This window comes from Apus apus, chromosome 8 (genome assembly GCF_020740795.1).
Source record: "Apus apus isolate bApuApu2 chromosome 8, bApuApu2.pri.cur, whole genome shotgun sequence".
Taxonomy (NCBI): Eukaryota; Metazoa; Chordata; class Aves; order Apodiformes; family Apodidae; genus Apus; species Apus apus.
In genome coordinates, this window is record NC_067289.1 from 11,454,720 (window position 1) to 11,476,285 (window position 21,566).

The following is a 21,566-nucleotide window of genomic DNA, read 5'->3' on the forward strand; positions in this document are numbered from 1 at the left end:
AGAGGAATTCAAAGAATAAAGTAAAAAAAAGGAAAAAACTTCCACTCAAACCAGACAGACTAACCCAATGTCCAGTCTTCCTGGAGCCTGATTTCTCACCCTTAGCTGGGAGTGATTTTTCTTTGATATTAATACAAATAGGATTAAACTTTAGTTGACATAATAAAGTTTTCAGAATTCACAGCTCCTGTCATGAATGAAATAAAAAAAGGACCAAATTCAAATTTCTGGTGAAATGCAATCTCTGAAAAACTTTTTCAGGGAAATACTGCATGACCTTTTACAAGTGTTTCATTTGCAGTAAGGTTGAAGTGTTTCATTTTTATTTTCATAGACAAATTTAGAAAATATGCAGGTCAAAATGACCAGCCCATAAGGGGCTTTTAGTTTTTTCTGATCTTGTAAATGTTCTGATAATTAACTGATGGAGAACTTAAAGTAATTTAGTATTCAATCCTCTTGCGGTTGCAGTTGCTCTGGTAGTGACTCTTTGCACTTACTATTCTTCTGCTTTGCTGTGAGGCTGCACAGTCTTTCTGACTTTGCTTGTTCTGCTTTTAACTTCTGAGAAATGCTGTGCCTTTGTGGAATTCTCCACTCTGCTTTGCAGATTGCATATTTGTGTGCTTGGAGTAGTAGCACTTGCTCTGCACATTCTGTAGGCGTACATGATTTTAGCTATCGTGAGTTCACTCAGTTGCTGATGTGTGGTTCTGGACAGGGTTTGGTTATATTTTTTTATTACTGAATTATTATTTTGAATTTGCTTTGGTTAAATAATGTGTAACTTGTTTTATATCTTTTCTTTGCTTGTTGGTTTAGGTTTTTATTTGAAAACCAGACTCCAGCCCACGTTTATTATAGGTGGAAGCTTTATTCAATTCTTCAGGCAAGTAGAGTTTTAGTGACAATTCATAATTTGAAGCATAATGAAATAAAATAATACCAAAATAAAAATAATTTGTTTTGTTTTCTTTATAGGGAGATGCTCCAACCAAGTGGAGGACAGAAGATTTCCGTATGTTCAAAAATGGATCATTTTGGAGGCCACCACCACTGAATCCATACTTGCATGGGATGTCAGAAGAGCAAGAAACAGAAGCATTTGTGGAGGAACCGAACAAGAAGGGTGCACTTAAGGAGGAGTATGAACTTCCATCTATTTATTGTGCTGTTTTAACTGCAAATCTCCTTGGTTTTTTTCCTGTTGTGTTTTTTGTTGTTACAATATGCTATCCCTAAAATGTTGCCATGCTTGTCATAAAGTTACTTAGAAACTCTCTTAACATCAGTGCTTTTTGGTTAGTCTTTTTTGATGACTTTTGTTGCTAAATACATTCTGAATTTGGTTAGGTTTGTCATCATTGAACACAGATTCCTTTCAATCCATTGTTGTTATCCCTTTCTTTGAAGGAGATTGGGAAGATGAGAGTTTTTCCCCATTTTCTGTTTGTATGTGCTTATGGGGGTATACTACCCCTTTCTTCAACATTGTTCCGATCTCATGAGCTAAGCAGTTATTATAAACTTATTGATGCTGTCCATCAGAAATTAAAATATGGAGTGGTTGTTAATAAGCAGGAAGACAGATATTCAGAGTTCCTTGCTGTGAATTGTAAGCGTGGTGGGGATGGCGATGGCAGGGGAAATATATACATTATTTTCTTAATTTTGCTATTAAAAATAAAACGAATCATTAAATGGAAATTCCTCCAAGTACCATTAATTTTATATTGAAAGTATTAAAATTCTTGATATTTCAGACAGAGGGACAAGTTAGAAGAAATTCTGCGTGGATTAACACCTCGGAAGAATGATATAGGTGATGCAATGGTTTTCTGCCTAAATAATGCAGAAGCTGCTGAAGAAATTGTGGACTGCATCACAGAATCTTTGTCCATTCTGAAGACTCCCCTTCCGAAGAAGGTGTGGAGCTTTTATGTGTTCTTTTATTTTGGGGGGAAGAGCTTACTTAACAACACATGCATATAATTTACAAGCATTATTTCATAAGTTTCAGGTAGCATTGAGGGTTTGTGTTAAAACATGAGCTTGAATTTAAGTATGTTTTTATTCCTGTGGGATTTTGTTACATATTTTTATGCTTTCTGAACCTGCTTGTAAATAATATTTTGCCTTACTGTGAAGTTGAAAACAGCAGAATAGTCTGTTCAAAGAAGGAAATACAAATGGAATGCCACAATCTGTCCTTTGTGATACTGTGTAATACCATGTTGCAGTGGCTAGTACCCTGTAGCATAACAAGGGAGAAGTTGTTTCTTAGCATGTTTACTAATAGTATGGCTGTGTTACACTAGTTCTAATCGGATACTTCTAGATAGTTTAAACTGTCTTGTATTCTTTATGGAAGAATGCTTATGTTTTCAGGATAATTTAAACTCTACAGTTACCTTAATTTGAACCTTCTTTATTGTAGATTGCAAGATTGTATCTAGTGTCAGATGTATTATACAACTCTTCAGCTAAAGTTGCCAACGCTTCCTACTATAGAAAATTGTAAGTATAGTATTTTAGGTGATCGATGATTTAAAAAAAAAAAAAATCCTCATATTCAGTTCTGTACATCTCTGGATAAAAGTTGTAGAGAAATTAACACTTTTCTATGAGGATACTGTTACCACACTGTTGATATTTGTGTCTCCTTTGCATAAAAATGTGTAACATGTTAGTGCTTCTGGTTGCTTTGTAATGTGAGAAGTACATGTGCCTTATACAAGGGGCCACTTGCATTGATCCTCATAGAGGTGAGAATAAATTGTGCCTTGTTACAGAAAGAGAGCCTGTAGATAGTATTTAGATATAGCCCATGCAAAGAAGTAAATTTTTGAAGTAGAATTCTTTTTATTAGGAGGTGTTTATTAATTCTCCATGAAGTTTGGAGAACTTGTATGGGGAACATGTTCTTTGTTTCTAAGACACTGAGCAGAATTTAAGAAAAAGGTCCCAAGGTAGAGTACCGTTGTCCTATTTGGATATTTGATTGTGTCTGCTTCCTGGATTTTCTAGTGTTATGGTAGCATGATGGAGAGTATTCAGTGTGTTACAAAACTATAGTGATTGCAAGTCATGTTTCTTGTTGCAGTGTGTGTTTGCTGTACTAGTTTATTTTTTGCACATTGAGAGAAGCCTAAGGGAAGCCAGGCAGCTGTGGGCCTCACTGAGTAAATTAGAATAGACACATAACTAAGAACTTTTTAAAAATACAAATTTGATTTTGAGACAATTATTTCATAGTATGTGTGGTTGTAAAACTCCTTTTATCCTCCTCCAGTCCTTCCAGGCTATATAGAGAGACTGCAGCAGATGTGAAGATCTCCCTTCACAGTTCTGTTGTTGTCCAAGGTGATTTAATATATAGTAATCATATTTGCTTTATAGTTCGGTTCATGGCTGCTATAGGGATCAGAACCTTGTGCTTTTGAGTCCTGTGTCCCAGGTATTTTCATGAATTATGTATGTCCAGAAGACATATCTTACAAAGTTTAACTAAAGAAATGTATATGTTTAATTCTAGTTTTGAAACAAAATTATGTCAGATATTCTCTGATCTCAATGCTACTTACCGTACAATACAAGGCCATTTACAGTCTGAAAATTTCAAGGTATGTATTTCATTGTTATTTACATGACATAGAAGTCAAATAAATAGATGTTCCTGCACAAGAGGTTGCATACTGTGATAGGTGGTTTGAACCTGAAGCTTCCTAATTAAGCTTTTTTTAATTTCTTATATTAAGTTTTCTCTTTTGCAAAGTTAGTCTTGAAATTAAGCAAGAAAATTAGCTTCTAACAAGCATACCAGTAGGTACATAATTGTAGAGTTGAGAGAGTATCTATCTGGTACTCGAATTGCAAACAAAGCCTTCCAGCTTTTTGATTATTTCTACACCCCTTGTATTTCAGTTTCAGAAATAAATTTGAACTGCTCAGTGTGGAAAGAAACTGCTGGACTTAACAGCCTGAAGTTAGTTTTTAACACTTCTGTGATAGCTAGGCTTTATGTTTTGAGGTCTGATAAGTAGTCTGACCATGGGTAGTTGAAAGTGATTTTTGAGATAAAGTGCTCTGCTTTTCACCATTTCTCATGTCCAGTCTAGCTTTTCCTTCTGTTTTAAGTATGCCTCTATGGTTCTTTTGTTTATTTATTTCTCTAAATCAGAAACTTTAAATACAAAGCTTTACAGCATAGTTAGTTTTTCTGTATTAAGATCTCTACCCTGGTTATCCTACCTTCACTCTAGATTGAGAATCAATTTTGGCTATCTCCTGTTTTAAAACTATTTATTAAATTATATGGTAAAGACAGGCATTAGATTTTTTTTTTTTTTAAATACTTGCATCTCCAGATACATTTAATGTGACAAGTTTGAGCTGAAGCCCATAATTTCAAAGATAATTTTCTTCTACAAAAAGATGAAAGTAAGACATAACTTCAGTTTAATAATATTAATAAGCCAGTGTTAATTTTTTATTTTATTTTTCAAAGGGAAAGATATCTTCTGTTAAATGTAGTAGACAAACCTGCTTTGAACATCTGAACAGAACAAAATTTACTGTTGGGATAGGGACTGTAAGCAGCTGAAATTGATGATGGATCAGGAATTTAAAGGAAAAATGAAAGTCATGTGCAATTTAAAAAATATAGTTCCTCTGTGCATAGTTTGGTACAATTCCTAGTCTTGCCTAACATGGTATCATTGTAGTATATGGCAGTATGGATCTACTTAGCTCTCTACAGTAGTAGTTCTCTGTGGTGTATTTCCAATCACTTTACATTTCATAATGGAAATTTATTAGCATTTTTTTCCTACTGTTTGTAGCAACGGGTGATGACTTGCTTCCGAGCATGGGAAGACTGGGCAATCTATCCTGAGCCATTTCTCATCAAACTACAGAATATTTTCTTGGGGCTTGTAAATATCATGGAAGACAAAGAAACAGAGGTAAGTGACCTTGGCAGTAATGGTGAAGAAAAATGTGTGAATATAAAACAGGGCTGGCAAGGATTATTTTGATATCTCTTTTAGGGTGAATAAACCTTTTTTCCTTGGACCCCTTGCTCTTAAACACAGGCGTAACAGATATTGTCAGATGCAAATGCTGTTTAATCTGTTGCTGCATTTGTTGATTGTAGATTAGGTGCTGTGGTGGAGTTATATTGTGAAACTGTTTCACAGCAAAGACTAAAACAGAATGACAGCTATTGCCTTTGTACAGGAAATACTCTGTAGTATCTGTTGGTGAATTTTGAGTTAGAATTCCAGGCATTAGTTATAATTTCTGAGTGTTCTAAATAACTTGGCATCTGGTTCCCTGAATCACCCAATTTCTTCTTGTGTGAGTGTCACACGTGGATGTAATAGAGCCATCTGAGCTTTCTTTGTTTCAGAGGAAGGTTGTGATACATTTACACTTTGATCTTTGCTGTGTTGTATTAGAGCAGTAAGTTGCTAACTTTCTAGTTATCTATAGCATTATTTTTTTAATTGAAGTTACTTTAAACAGGGTATGTAGTGAGTTTTAGTTATTGCATAGTGAGAGGTGTAAATTATTATTCAATATTTTGAAGCTGTATGCTATAAATTTCTAAAATCCCATTGTCACTAAGTGAATCTGTACTGATCTGTTTACAGGTACATATAAATATTATTTAAGAGAATTAAGACAGTGGGCACTAATAAATAGATGTACATTTAAGGCTAAGTTTATTTCATAACTTGGTGGAAACATGCCTGTTACTGAGTGGATGTGGGAGTAAGTCCTACAGTGTAATTGGAAGGTTTGCAGTAGAGCAGGGTGAACCTGCATGTGCACCTAACAAATTAGAATGTGTAGGTGTAATGTAGTATAATTTCTCTGACTTGTAAAGGGCTCATTTTGAGCTAAACCTCACCTTAATATCTCTTCTTCTGAATAAAGGTATTGCAAAGCTTCCAGTATATTGTGGACAAATTCCAAGCTCTTGCATATATATATTTTTATAGGAGGATATTGTATTTTTTCTCTGCAGTTAGCAGCTGTACTTGGTAGCAAAAATTGTTAAAGTTGAGGTTTTTGAGTTAAGGTATTTTTAATGCTACCAATTAAAAAAATAAATTATTGGAGAAGTAAGGAAAAGCAAGGTAGGTTTGTTCTTGAAATACTTATTGTTTGCTTTCAGGAAGTACCAGATGATCTTGATGGTGCTCCCATTGAGGAAGAGCTTGATGGTGCTCCACTAGAAGATGTGGATGGAATTCCTATTGATGCTGCTCCTATTGATGATCTGGATGGAGTCCCAATTAAATCACTGGATGACGATCTTGATGGAGTTCCTTGTATGAAGATTCAGTTTTACTTTCCATTTGAATCTTCAAACCATATAATTTCTTTTCCCAAGTAGTTTTTACAAGTACAGTCAGGAATTGACATGGCATGTAGCTTTGTGGAGTGTGGAATTGATTAATCTCAATTTGTTCTGGAAAGGATTAGTTTAAAAACTGCTTAATTGCTTCAGAGACACACACAGTAGCCGTCTTCTAATGGTGTGCACATAAGGTTCCAAATCCTGATTTCTTTTCAAATAATAAAATGGTATAATAAGTTTCAGTATTTAAATCTGATTTTTTTATTAGGATTCTGTGATGCTATGATTTTTTTCTGTTGAAACTTTTGAAGAGCTTTGAAAATTATTTTCCTGTGTGTCTTTCTCCAACAGTGGATACAGCTGAAGACTCAAAAAAGAATGAGCCCATATTCAAAGTTGCCCCTTCAAAGTGGGAAGCAGTGGATGAATCAGAACTGGAAGCTCAAGGTTAATTTCTAGGGTGTATATTAAACTAAAACACTTCCTTAAGTAAACTGGAAGTTTAAGGTTTCTTACTATCTCTTTATTATTTTCAGCTGATCTATTTAAAAGTTTTAATATGATTTATGTAGTGATACAGTAGGATTTTCAGTCATAACTTCTTTTCAGTTCATAACTTCAGTGAAGAAAATAGCGTATTCTGGTTTTGTTATTCTACTTCAGTAGCCTACCATCCTCTAAAAATAATTTCCAGTTCATTAAGAGTAAATATTGAAAAAAAAATCTGAGATGTGGTTGGCAGTCTTTCTGAGTATTTGGTTAGAAGATAAGACTATACAAACTGACAAATACTTGACTACTTTTGAAGGATTTACTGAAACGTGGTATGCAATGTCAGTGAAGAGCTCTGTAAATAGTAAATACTCTGATAACGTGCAGTTTTGAGTATTTCTATGAAATAGAAGGTCTGTAATAAGTGCTAGATGCTGATAAATTTTATCACATTGTAATTTTTTTTTATATCTACAAATACTGATTTTCAGATTGTGATAGCTTTTTCTGTTGTTAAAATTACCTTACTGTCTCTTCTAGCTGTTACTACTTCTAAGTGGGAGCTTTTTGACCAACATGAAGAATCTGAGGAGGAGGAAATTCAAAAGTAAATACTTTTTCATTTTGCTGAAAACATACTAATTTTCTGCCTCTAGGTTTGAATGTCTGTGGAATTCCCTATAAAATAGATACATACATACATAGGTACAAACACACACGCATGTCTTATAAGAGCAGAAGAAAAATTAAATTTTGAAAGTAGAACAATAAGAAAAAAGAGTAAAATCAGGATTTTGGTGCAGCATGCTTTCAGCCCCCATGATTTTTTTTCCTAACACAACAAATTACAATTTTTTAAAAAGTTAATCACCATAATCTTTAAGTTGATTCTGATTTGATAACTTAATAGTATAGTAAAAAATGGTAAGCATTTTATGGTTTGGCAATCGTGATGTCAGATATCTGTGAATGTGTCTAAACCTCTGCCTTTTGTTTTTGAGACAAACACAGTGAATATTATTCTGCTGTGTATGTTTCTTTGGATGCCAAGAGTCTCCACGCCATCTGTTGTTTTTGAGCAGTCTTTTGCTTGATTCTTTCAAGTGATTGAGAGCATCTGTTAGTAATGCTTTAAATATCTCACTGCATTGCACGTAGTGCTGTAGCACTCTAGTGGCCAGTCTGGGAATATAACTTTGGGTATCTGCTGTGTCTCGGGGTTGTCTCCAAAAAAACCAAAAGTGTAGTAGATGTTGTTCTTTTATGAAAAAATATCTGAAAAACACTATTACAGCACTTGAGAGATTCTGCTGAGGGTAGAGGACTAGTTTTGTGGCAGATTTAGGTATGGTTTTGATTATTGTAAATGTCAAGAAACCTTCTGCACTCTGTTTATATGAATTATTTCATTAAATGAAAATATTAAGATATCTGTCTCAAAGATGGAGATTGTTTTGTAGCTACAGGACTTTTACATAATATTACATAACATTTCAAAACTAATAACTAACCAGTTACTAAGTACAAGAGGTAGTAAATTTTGTAACAGATAATTGTCTTAAATATATATATATATATAAATTTTGTATGTTTTCTGTAAAGTCAAGAAGAAGAAAGTGAAGATGAGGAAGACACGCAGAGTTCTAAGTCAGAAGAACAACACATGTATTCCAATCCTATTAAAGAAGAAATGCCTGAATCCAAGTCATCAGTCAAATACTCAGAAATGAGTGAAGAAAAACGTGCCAAACTCAGAGAGATAGAGGTCAGTATGTGGTGTTTTGTGCCACCCTTCTGTACCATTCTAATCTGCCCCCCCGAGTTCCCTGCATATAACAGGGAGTTATTTTTACTGAAATAATTACAAACCTATTATATATGCTTTTTTTTTTTTAGTCTGGTGTATTTTTATAAAGGTATGTTTGTTTACAGCCTTGTTTTGATTTTCAAAATAATGCAGGAAAAAATGAAAAATTGAGTCAGGGCTTACTGCGTGTTGAGATTTGCCCTTCTTTTTTCAGTGTCCTTTTTCAGCATCACTTACAGCCTTAGATTGTTTGGATTCCTCTACATTTTCCTCCTCTTAGCAAATGTGAGGGACTTTTGAATGTGACCTTAGTCCTATGCCTTTCTTGTTCTCTCTGTCTCTTGCCTTAAAGTGTTTGTGTTTTTAAATTTAAAAGTTGCTATTTTCACTGTGTCAGCCATCAAACAAAGAAGAGGATGCAACTAAATCAGGTGGTCCTGGAAAGGGGCAGTTCAGTAAAAGTTTATAGGAGTCACTCGTTCTTTTATCCTTTCTCCAAGCATAGGTGTTAGTATAGCTGCTAAGGTTGATGAGCACAGATCCTTTATGTCTTAGTGCTGGCTTCTGAGCTTGTGATTTGTCTGAGAAGGTAATTAGAACTTGAATTTAGCATGAGCTCTGTCTAGCAGTGTAGCTTTTCTGTCATGCAGTGCCATGTAAAAACAAGTTTAAAACTGTATGTGATTTTCCAACTTGTGTTCAGTATTAAAATCCATGATACATGGCATACTGAAATTCTTATACTCTCTGTTTAGTTCTTTAAAATAATAATAAGCTGCTAAACTATTTGTTGCAGTTGTAGGGTCTCCAAGTGACAGATCATAATTTGGGTAATATTTTGAAGGTGGGATGGTGGCTGCCTGCCTGTTGATGCTATAATGTACTAGTTAGCTAAAATGAGGCATTAGCAAAGCCTCATAGTATTCTTTTGAGATGTACAAACAATAATATTTTAAAATGCCACAACTGTTGTTTCTCCCAACTATACTTCTGTTTAATCATTCAGATAATTAAAATTAACAAACTATGTGCTTTACATAGGAATTTGAAAGTTGATGATGAATAGCTATTTGCACTGAGTAAATTCTGAATCTGAGAAAAGCTAAATGTGAATTATGTCTGACTTGACTCATGGTGGCAGTAGTTCTGTGCAAAATATAGGATGTCAGACCAACAAAAGTACAACTGAAACTAGTTTTCATATTGTTGTTTTAATGATTGTAGTAGTTATGGAAAGGGTTTCTTTCAGATTGAGTATGTTTTATAGATGTTACCCTGGCAGTTGTGGAGACAGATTAGGAATTGATTTACTTAACCATGATCAATTTTACACTGCACAGGTGTTGTAAATTCTCTCATCAGTGTTTCCCATCTGTAACAGATTTAGGTGGTGATTATTTGAAGTTTTCAAGTGCGTGTTCCCATCTTTATTCTTTCTGGAGAGTAAATTATCAGTTTCAGACTTTTAGAATCACCAGAAAAAGATTGTAATTTTTTATTTTTCAGAACATTTCAGACATTGTAGAAGTTTTAAAATTTTTCCTTGAGTGTCTTTGACAAGAAAGTACTCCTGCTTAAAATCATTCACAGTCAAAGTTCCTTGTTAGTGTGTACCCAGACCCTGCCAAAGAACATATCCATTATTAAATTTGAGGGGAGGAACTGAGAAAAAAGCACCCAATTACCAGCTTTAGCAATTGTGCTGTTGAATATACAATTTTTAGAATGTTGTGTAAAATCTTCATGAAAAAAAAGCCAAGTCTGACTCTCCAGCAGTTGACACAATGAGTATTATGGAAGCTGAAACACATTTTTTCACGTGTTTCTTGGAAATTCATGGATGCAAGCAATAATTCTCCCTCTTTACAGTTAGTAAATTGAGTTTGTCAACTGGGAGGGAAAGTGCAGTAAGAAACAAACTTTGGCCACAGCCATCGGATGGTTGCCATCAGAGTAGACAGGTTATTAACCTTTACTTTTCCTTCCCCCATACCCCTATTAAACTTCCTGAAGTGCAAATTCTTTCCAGAACTTAGTAAGAACTGAGGTTATTTTGTAACACAGAAGAACAGTTATTTCTTTACTGTGTTTTTAAGTGTGGAAAGATTGGCACTTTGCTCTACATTGAAACTCAAATTTCAGAATGGTCTTGATGGTGTCTTTTTCCCATATAAAAGGAAGGTGTATTCCTCTTTGTAGGGAGACCTCAGTGCTGTGAACTGTTAGAACAATGGGAACTTTACGTTGCTTAAATTGTTCATTAAGCTTGTTTCCTCAGAGCATGCAAAAAACTCACAAAATGAAGCAGCATTGTCCACCTTGGACCTTTCTCTAAGGTACTTTGCTTCTGTTTCCATCTTGCTGCGCAAAATCATCTGAAAAAAAAAAAAAAGTAGAGTGCAAGCTTTGTCTGCAGCAGGAGGGAGGGTTTTCACCAATCCAGACATATCAGGGCTTCCAAAAGGGTGAAACAGATTTGCCCTCCAAAGTAGCTACCTTTACTCACCTTTATTTTAGCCTAATCAGAGGTAAAAGAATAATGGTTTTGAGTCTTCTGGTTCAGCCTTTCTGCTACAAACCACAGAGCTCCAGGAGATGCAGGGTTGGATTCTGTTATACCATCCTGTGTCTGTGCTCTGTCAGTACCCCCATGCCCATTGTGTAAAGAGATATTTTTTTCCCCCTAAAAATACATAATGACATTAGAGGTACAATTTATTTTTTTACTAAGAGCCAAAGAAATTTTTCCTGCATGTCACAAAGGGTGATACTATCCTTGTTTCTTGATGAAAGTTGCTGTACCAGGCAAAACGAAAGTTCCTTTGTTGTAGTATTCAGTCTCCAATGGGGAATGACTAAAGCACAGGGTAAGGATTAAGCGTGGTCAACAAGAGTATATTGTATCTGAGGCCTGTTCTGAATGTCAAGGTCCTGTGTACCTTTGTCAAGAATTTCAAGTTCCATACAGTTTCCATTAGTTCTTTCTCTGGATTAGTATTAGTATTAGATCTTTCTTGGCTTACTACACAGAGTATGTGTTCATCGATTCATAGGAGCTATCTGTGAGTTGTAATCATCACTAGAATGATATAACCCTTTGGTGTTTACATTGCAAAATGGCAAAAAGTTATCAAATATCTTACTCATTGTGGCTTCATAGTAACAGATGAGACAAATTGGCTCTTGCTTGTTTTGCAGTTTATAGCAGCAGATTCGATCTGCTAATACTAGCTTAATACAGCAGATTCTGATGGATTTTAAATCTTTGAATCGACTTCTATTTTCCAAAACACAAAAGCTGTTAATGGCTAAAGAGGTATTTCACGTGTATACATCAATATCACTGTTATCTGTTGTTGATAATATTGTAGCTGCAGAATATTCCAAAGCTTTCAAAGAAAGATTTTGCTCTGCTTCTGGCAAAGCCTAGGACTTGTTGCAGCCATTGTTGGGGCGAGTCCATTTTAAGGAAAAAACAAAACATTTTGGTCTGCTTGCATGGCTATCCAGTCTGTAATCAGCCTAGATTTGAGTGAAAATATATCTCAAGCAGAAATTCAAGCATCTCGTGATTAACTTCCTAGTTAATTCTAGTATCTAGTGTGCAGCTAATTTATCTCAAATAAATAGTGTTTGAGCCTGGTTGTGTAAGCTCTGCGGATGTATAAGTGCAGAGTAACCTCTTACGAAAAAGTTTTTTTGCCCTCTGAAGACCACTGTGCATGGACTCAGTGCCAGCAGGAAATTAGAAAACCAAGAACAGTTTTTGAAAATAGGTTCATTGTAAACAAGAGAGGTTGTCCATGGCACAGCTGTTCGTGTCAAAATGCAAAGTGCTGCAGCAGGGCTTCAGTTTGTGTCAGTCTGTGGTTTCCCTGAACTGAGGCAGCAAGATGTTACCCCTTTCTCTAACTTCCTTGATTAATCTGTAGTCAGTGCCTCAACTTGAAGGAAAGGCTGAATCTTTTACTCTCCTCAAATGAGTTTAAGCGGAGAGGGGGAAATTTTCAAGATGAGAACCAGTAGACAAGAGGCATGTTGTGGGGCTGTTTACCTTGAATTTAGGAGAGATACCTCCTTACGATTAGTGACGAACACAATCCCTGCATTGGAGCATTTAGTAGCAATTGCTCACAGGAACTCCAGTGCTGTTGGACACTTCAGCACTGCAGTCTCTGAAAACCTCTAAACTCTGCTGTGGGAGACTGCATTTTTCAAAACAAAGGTAATACTAATTTCGTAGACACAGCAGTTGATTCAATTAGGTGCTTAGGCAGGTTTAAGCCAAAGTCATAAGGATATATAACACTAGCATCATATGCTCTACATGAAAAGATCAGTAAGAAGAGTGTTCACTATGGCCAATATGCTGTGAATAGTGGAATGGCGAAGGGAGATAACCAAATTATTAAGTTTATATAGTAATTTTGAGCATGAGAATTCTTGAGATAATTATTTTCTGGACTTTGGGACCCAAGTACTTCCTTTTCTTTTAAAAGATACAGTGGTGATGTTTAGAGCAAGTAGCAAAAGCTGCTAAACATGAAGGTCTAGGATGAGCTGATCTGGTCTAACTGCTCACCTCTGCTGAAAGGGAATATCCTGATCCTACCTGTGAGATCTGGCACCTGCTCGTTCTTCCCCTGAGCCAATACATCTCACTAATGCAGGGAGAAAAAAATTGAAGGTGAAAGGTGAGCTTTTGCTGGATTAGGGAATTATCTGGCTTATGGAAGGCTCAGCCAAGCACTGCAGCTGCTGCAAGGGCAGGGTGGAGGAGGAACCCTTTTCTTGGGGTTCAGGAGTGGAGAAAGAAGGTGGAAGAGAATGATCTTCCTGTAGTTAGCTGTTGATATCATCTCAGCATTTTGTAACACTTAGTCACTTTTTCTAGGGGATATACTATAGCTGATTTCCTCTACCCACAGCATCTTTCTAAAAGGAATCAGTTTACATGGTTCAAAGGGAGATGCAGCAAGTACGTGGGAGAGATAACATTGGTGATTGGTCTGTAAAAGACCACGGCTGTCTCAGGAAACCATATGGTCTTAACACAGTTGATGTTTGAGGAGGTGTTGAGTCAGTGGGTTTTGTATGAGCTTTTTGTAATTTTCCTCTCTTTCTTTAGGCACCTTCTAAAGACCACTATTTGGTTCCCTCCCCCCTGCCCAGTTATTGAAGGTTACGTGCACATAGTTCCTCTTAGCATTTTAAATGTCGTGCCACCAGTGAGTTGTGTAACATGCATGTAAGACAGGCCGCTAGAAGCTCAGGATTTCTTTACATCCAGATTAGCTTATTAAGTTAAGTAAAGCCTGTTGATTGGATTCCTGGTTTTCCTTCATTTCTGGTTACTTTGGGCTATAGACTTATGCTTGCTTTCAAAATACAGTTGAACAGAGTGTCACAGCTTTGTTGGCTAAAAACATAAAGAAATCAAATCTTGTCAGCTCCATCGTGTTTTAGTCTAAAATGACAAATGTATTGTGGGCATAAGCTCTGTAACTGCAGGGTATCCGGCTCAAAGTAATGTTGTCCTTACCTGGGTTTTATGTTCTTTAACATATTTTTTCTTGTGATTAGTTTGTTTTTGTGATGCCTTTCCTTTCTGGTCAGTCAGTAATTGGAGGGGCTGATCAGAATATATGGTATTTTCGTATTCAGTCTGGCCTGCTGCTTCTGAGAGGATAGAAAAAAGCTTCAGGGTTTGATTTTGTGCATGCTTCATATTAGGGATTTGAGGACCCAGAGAGTAAGAATCCTTTCAGATAACCAAAGTGGGCACAGCTGCAAAGTCTTTTTTTTGGTGTATTTTCAGTGTGGAAGAGTTAAATATTTCTAAAGAGAAAACGATTTTGTGTTTGCTAAAAATGAAACCTCAAGCACTGGAAAATTCTACTCATATATATATATATATGTATATATATATATGGATGTGCAGGTCAGTATTGAAACAGGAAATACAGGAGAGTCAGAGCATAAACATAGGGAAGACAGCTGACAAATACAATGTGACTTATTACCAAGCTCCTCCCAACCTCCCCCCAAAAATGATATGACACCTCATCCAAAAAATATTGAAGGATTATTTGTAAAAGGCCGTATCAGTAAGAATAAAGAATTGACAACTGATAAGAGATGTGAGTGAAGATTTATTACGTGATTCAACTTGGGGAAAGGTTTTAGTGTATCTAGACAAAAAAAAAAATCTATATGGGAAAATTCTGACATTTGTTTTCCTTTGTGACTCAGTTGGCGATATTATTGCTGTAAATTTAGGGTTGCATTTAGCAGCTCTAGTGAGCTGAATTTTGTTGCTAAGTTTGATAGCACAGGAAAGAGTAGTATGTTAGTAAAAATCGCTTCTTTCAAGAGGAGATGCATTTGTTTTATGTCTTAATTATGTCAGTAATTTGATTTTAGTATTTAGGGTTAAATGTGAAAAAGGCAGTTCTGAAGGAGAATTTGGAGTAGACAAGAGAAGATGAAACAATAGATTAAGACACCTGCAGTAAATGATCTCATTTTGAAAGAAAAAAAAACCCAGATAATGATCTAAGAAATACAAGGGTTCCGTGTTCTAATGATGGGAATAGAATTTAGTAGAATACAGAAAAAATCCCTTTATTTTTAGTTCTTAACTTGTAAACAGCTGCAGGTGCCTGCAGACAAGTATGCGGTTTTGTCGCTCTGATCCAATTTAAATAAAATTAGTATCTTTTTGTGCACAAACTTGTATAGAGAGAATGAAGAATACAGATTATAAATCATGGAAATTTTGTTTTCAGCCACCTGCCTAACTGGATAATAAGAAGCCAAATAACCTAATGGTCAGTATTATTTTCACAGCTTAAGGTGATGAAGTTTCAGGATGAGTTAGAGTCTGGGAAAAGACCCAAGAAACCAGGCCAGAGTTTTCAGGAACAGGTTGAACACTATAGAGACAAGCTGCTCCAGAGGGTAAGAAATATTCTTAATGTTTGGCTCTGATTCTGTGATAGGCATTTATTGAGTTTATTAAAGGTAAGGTGGCATTAAGTGTAACAACGTATGTTCTTGTTAAAATTCTACTGTAATGTCAAACTGCATGTCTCTAAATTCAAGTGCTTTTGGCAGGGTAGACGCAATCTCTTTTCTATCAAAATCAGGTGGTATTTCACACTGTACACATGGGTATCATTAGAATACATTGAAACCTAAAAGATCCTACCACATAAAGCAAACCATTAGGTGTGGGAAAGGAAGGGGAGAGCTGTCATTTGAAGACGTTCATCAGACTTTTCATTTTGCTTTTAGTAACTGAACTGTTGTGCTAAAGGCTTCCAAAGAAAGAGAAAGCATAGTATTTAAGCATCATATATGCTTCTGATTCTCCAAGATTTCCTGCATAATTCCAGCTTACACTGTCACCCAAAAGTGAATAATTCTGTACCGTTTCCATTTTCAGTAGTCCTCTCTGGACTATGAAGTCAGAGTGGCTTTAAAAATTAGTATCATGTATGTGATGTCATGTGATCTGAAGTCTTTGAAAGGACACGTAACCTATTTGGACAATGTGTTCAGTGAGAGAGTAAGTGGTAGTTGCTTTTCTAATCTCGTTTCACAGCCTGACAGATGAGTGATGAAGTTAGGTACCCATGCAGTTTTTTGAAAACTAAGTAGAAATAGGCAGTTTGCACCAGGTTTGTCTGTCTCTTTTTCTTTGAATTATTTGGTACTCAGTGTCTGACTAATTCACTAAAATAATTTTGCACAGTGCCTTGAAGATAGAGACTTGTAAAAATTAAGAAAGCTGATCACTGGAGGAGATTTACACATTTGGAGGTTGATGTTAGAAGTTAAACTTCTAACAATTTTTATAAGTAACCTTCCTTTTAAATGTTGTTGTATCCTAAAACATTTTGCTTCGCCAGTGCTTTCTGTAACTGGAGAAAGAAAGTATTTATAAAGTAAGCACAGAATGTTCAGTGAGACAGTAGCTTAAAAAAACAGAAAATGTAACCCTGAGAACTGTTAGATAGCTTGTGTTGAATTAGTTCAACCACGTTGCAATATTTTAGGTTTTTAATCATTGTCTTACTTTTCTCACTGTCAATAATGAAGGTAATGTTTAGTAAAGAAATATTTCATGATTATGGACATTCTTTAAAACAATAACAACCTCATTGTTAAGGGAATAACTTTTATATTTTGCTTTAATGCCATAATAACCTTTGTTTGAATAATAATAGTGATTATGATAATAATAACAATAATAATAACAACAGCGGTTCTCATGGCTTTTCCCACAAACTTGGTTGGCCATTGTTTTTTGTCTAATTTACTATAGAATGAGTTTTCCAAGAGTAAATTTTCTAGTAGTAGTGTGTATTGTTAAAGTAATAGGAACATGTAGCTATTTAAAATACTGTTTATTACTACTTATCATGACAAAATACTACTTATGCTATGAAATAAGCAAGGCACATCTTCAAAGCCCATTGATTCTAGTGGACTCTTACCAATAGTTTGCAATAGTACCTATGTGATAAGGGACACAAATTTTACTAATAAGTCTTCCAAGTTGTGAGGCTTGATTAGTACAGCTGTCCTGGTATGTCCTGCACTTGTATTACTTGCCTGCCCCCCCTTTAATTTCATTTGGCTAAATCACCCCTTCTTTGACTTCTTTGTGAGGTATGCAGGAAATAGCTCTTTATTTTTTGCCATGGAAGGAACTTTTTTTAATATGCCAGAACTGAAAGAAGTACAATTCTTGATCTCTGTGTTCAGGCTTGCTGATGCTTTATTTTTATATAACTAATTTTCTAACTGTTTGACAGACAAACAATGTGTGCTCAGGGTATATATATTTTCTTTCACAATAGCGCTGTTGGTTTATAAAAATTGATCATATTTGTGGGTCTTTTTTTTACAGAGTAGACCTTATTCCAGACTCCTGTTTGTATTTTTGTTTTCTCTTCATAGTGTTTTGTAGCTAGGAGATGGTCTCAATTTTCAATCTGGATTAATGAAGATGAATACAAATGTTTTAAGTAGAAAGAGGTTCCTGGTATTCTATCATGTTTAAATAGTTTAGAAAACCTTACAGCTGTAAAGTTTCCTTGAAATTTGTAAAATTGAATACTGTTCATTTCCAATTAGATACTCAGACTTTCTGACACAGGGTGACATTTTTCATGTTTTTGTCAGTGTTTGTGTTACAATAAATGCTTCTGCTGTGTATGAAACAGTAATAAAGATTTGAAGAGTGGTTATCGTGTGACCACTAGTTCTTTCTGAGACTGTGTGTTGTGTTCCTTCAGTACTCAGTGCTTTTATGCTTGGTGGTGGTTAGCTTGCTTGTCTTTATATAATAATTACTCACACCTCACCTGAATTAATGAATGCTTCTAATAATTTAGGAAAAAGAAAAAGAGTTGGAAAGAGAACGAGACAGAGACAAGAAGGACAAGGAAAAATCTGATTCCAGATCCAAAGATAAGAAGGAAAAGGAGGAATGTACACCAACAAGAAAAGAGAGGTATGTTTTTCCTTGGAGTAAAGTGGATGGAAGGAAAAACCTCACAGTTAATGTCTTTATATATATACAATGGCAGCCTTGAAATTACGTTGTATCGTGCATCTTACTTTCAAAGAAAAGCACAAAACCATGCAAACAAAAAAAATCCTCCAGAACAGAAAAAAACCCCAAAACAACCCAAAACCCACATGTTTTGGATCTTAGAACATTTTTCTAAATTTTAAAGGAATTGTAATTTTACATCATGCCTCACGGGATGTACTCTTTGAAACAGAATCACCTTATGGCTCCTTTTGGCCCTGACTAATGCTGTGAAATAATGACCAGGTGAAAAAAGCATATTTAACTCTCAGCAGTAAATTCACAGCAGTGTATTAGTCCAAAATGTACAAAAACTGTACATACCACAGATTATTTGTGGCAGTTTATATATTATTCATTTCATTTAAAATAAATTTCAAAACAGCTAGTTTTAGGGTAGTTGATTGTACACTCTTATCTTCCTATACTTGTATAGCAGAACTCTTCCATGTTATTAAGTGTAGATACAGTACAGTGCCTTGCTTTTCAGGAACTGAGAGAATGTTTTTACACTGCAACCAAAAAAAATGAGTCACAGCCTTAGTTTTTTTTCAGCCAGGAAAAATCTGCTGCACATGTTGAACTTGTTTGTTGGGTTTTTTTTTTTTTAAATTTCTTAAAAGGATCTAATGTTACATTGGCAAAAGAAAGTATCTACAGAAAGGAATCCTTATTAATTGGCATTTTCACTTGCCTCTCTGTGCGTGTGAATGTCCATGACTTTGTTCCCTTCCCAAAGGAAAAGGCGGCACAGCGCGTCCCCCAGCCCGTCCCGCAGCAGCGGCAGCCGGCGCGCCAAGTCTCCATCCCCTAAATCAGAGCGCTCGGAGCGCTCGGAACGGTCCCACAAAGAGAGTTCACGTTCTCGGTCATCACATAAAGATTCTCCCAGAGATGTCAGTAAAAAAGGCAAAAGGTAAGCTGGTATTTTCTGTATTTCAGGTGGTAGGAAAGTTAAGTGTATAGGTGTATTTTGGTTGTTTGGGGGGGTTTTTTGTGTGTTTTTCATCAGAGCATGTTAGATATGCAAGTATTTCCTCTCATAGGGGACTATTCTAATGTTCCTGGTTAACATCTTTGACACTTGATGTTTGAAATGTGCACAGCCACCTGCCTTGATAGCTCAAGGCTGTTCACTTCTATTTTCTTGTTTACCTGTTTACTAATAATTTTGAGAAATGCTGCTTTAAACCAAAGCATCTTCCTGCTTTATTAGGTTTTGTGGTTTTTTTCAAAAGACAGATCTTCTGTAGTCCATAGAACTTCCAGAATTATAGTAACCATCCAGTCTTTCACTGATGATTTTCCTACATGAAGCTCCTCTTCTGTGGTTGGTTTTTTTTAATGAAAAAAATCTAGATGTGATACTGCTCATGTGTTTTTGTTTCTGAAATAGTTATTACCCAATCTCTAGACTTGACACAAATATTTGTTCTCTAGTTAATGTTAAACTTGAAGTGAGATTTTATTATTGTATTTGATGCTCTTGTAGCTCAAAACTCAAAAGTTCAACTTCCACTTCTCTTAGATGTGTAGAGTATTTTATTGATACAAGAATCCTCAGACATACTGAGGAAAATTGATGCTGCTCAAAGAATCATAATACAGACTCACATTAATCAGATTCTTGTGCTGTAAGTTAGGAACTCTAGCAGAAGTGGAAAAATATTTGAGTTTTGGTTGTGTTTTTTTAAAGTTAGTATGATGTATCTATTGGATTATATATATGATATGTATGATATATGATAGATATGTATCAGATTAATGCATTAGGTGTGGGTGAGATGACATCAGATTTATTCAGTGTACATTCTTTCTCTGTGGGGTTGCATCACAAGCTGGAGATGTTTGAGAATCCAAAGTACTTGTTCAGCGTAACGCAATTCAATGTTTCATTTCTGTTCTCTTCTGTATGGATATAGACTGCTATTAGTACAAGAGCAGAGGTGGCAGAGGTATATGTGGGGGGCTGTGAACTCCTTATGTTGTTTTAAGAGGGTAAGAGTTGGTGTTACTTTTCTTGTGGATCCCAAGCACTCGAGTTAAGCCCATAACACGTTAAAAACCTGAAAATGCAGAAAGTTGTCTTTTTCCAAAAGCAAGATACCCTTCTAGAAAGAGTATCCCCATGCCAGAAAAAGGTATTTTCTACCTTGTTTAGCTCAATAAATGAACACCAAATAACTGCAGAAAAATTTGATGTTATCAGTTAGTATTTGACATAAAATTTTATTCTTTTGCAGGTCGCCGTCTGGCTCCAGGACACCCAAAAGATCAAGAAGATCACGATCCAGGTCCCCTAAAAAGTCAGGGAAAAAATCCAGGTCTCAGTCTCGTTCTCCTCACAGATCTCACAAGAAGTCAAAGAAAAGCAAACACTGACAATGTTAATATTTTTTATGATGCTGTCACTTACTGGAGATGCGGTTTTGTTTTTGTGCCTGAACAGTCTGTTAAAAAAAAACAAAAAAGCATTCCTGGTTATTTTTTTTGGTGAATGCACGTGTATACTCATGAGTATCGGCATCTGTAGACCCGTCATTGTTTTATATTGTACAAAATATCTTCATTGTGACTATTTCCCAAATGAAACATTTTTGTGTCTAGAAGTTTCATCAGAAATGTGTGTAACTGATCTGCTGGCAGTAGTGATATTTTGTTTTAGAATGTTGTGACATAGCAGAAATAACTGAAATGTGCCCCCTTTTTGTAGCTTTAACAATTTGAATTAGATTTCAAATAAAATCTGAACAGAAAATTAAGATGTTGTTTTCTTGCCCCACTGGTGATACAGCTCTCTAAAGGAATTCATAGTTTGTTTGGAAATACTGTGTATTTCAGACATGCTACTGTGCTTAGATCTTTCAGTATAGTGGTAGCTCTGTTCCTGTTCTCTCTAGTTTGACTAGCCAGATAAAAGCACCTTTTGAATCCAGTGTATGGGTTTTCTTTCTTACCATGACATTTTGCTTTAAGAGCAGTTGAACAGTCTGTGATAAACTTCACAAGTACATCTTTGCTTCACATTTCTCCATTTTAATTGCAGCTAATATTTGTGACACTAGAGTAATAGTTTTTTAAAAAAGGGCCTCTGCAGAGATGCATCATACATAAGTGTATGTATATCGTATACTTATGATGTATCAGTAACATATTTATGGCTTGCATGGGGAATAATAAGAGGACAGCAAGCCTGAGACTGTATGACCTCTTCCTTAAACAGAGGTGCAGTAATTGCAACCTTCAGTAGACTATTGTTTTCTAAAACTGATTTTAAGGACACCTTTTACATAATT

The 21,566-nt window shown here is 35.5% G+C and overlaps 1 protein-coding gene across 3 annotated transcripts in view; it reads left to right on the plus strand.

Annotated features, from left to right (window-relative positions):
• The window catches only part of U2SURP (U2 snRNP associated SURP domain containing), a 44,811-nt gene extending 23,779 nt beyond the window's left edge, over positions 1–21,032 (plus strand). For all 3 annotated transcript variants that reach the window (XM_051626357.1, XM_051626358.1, XM_051626359.1), the window contains 14 exons: positions 823–889; positions 982–1,145; positions 1,764–1,926; positions 2,438–2,517; positions 3,536–3,623; positions 4,842–4,964; positions 6,182–6,338; positions 6,719–6,814; positions 7,400–7,466; positions 8,462–8,624; positions 15,516–15,626; positions 18,071–18,189; positions 19,010–19,186; positions 20,514–21,032. In XM_051626357.1, coding sequence (XP_051482317.1) covers positions 823–889; positions 982–1,145; positions 1,764–1,926; positions 2,438–2,517; positions 3,536–3,623; positions 4,842–4,964; positions 6,182–6,338; positions 6,719–6,814; positions 7,400–7,466; positions 8,462–8,624; positions 15,516–15,626; positions 18,071–18,189; positions 19,010–19,186; positions 20,514–20,652 — 1,714 coding nt within the window. In that variant the 3' untranslated portion in view covers positions 20,653–21,032. The remainder of the gene's footprint in view (positions 1–822; positions 890–981; positions 1,146–1,763; positions 1,927–2,437; positions 2,518–3,535; positions 3,624–4,841; positions 4,965–6,181; positions 6,339–6,718; positions 6,815–7,399; positions 7,467–8,461; positions 8,625–15,515; positions 15,627–18,070; positions 18,190–19,009; positions 19,187–20,513) is intronic.
• The last annotated feature ends 534 nt before the right edge of the window (positions 21,033–21,566 follow it).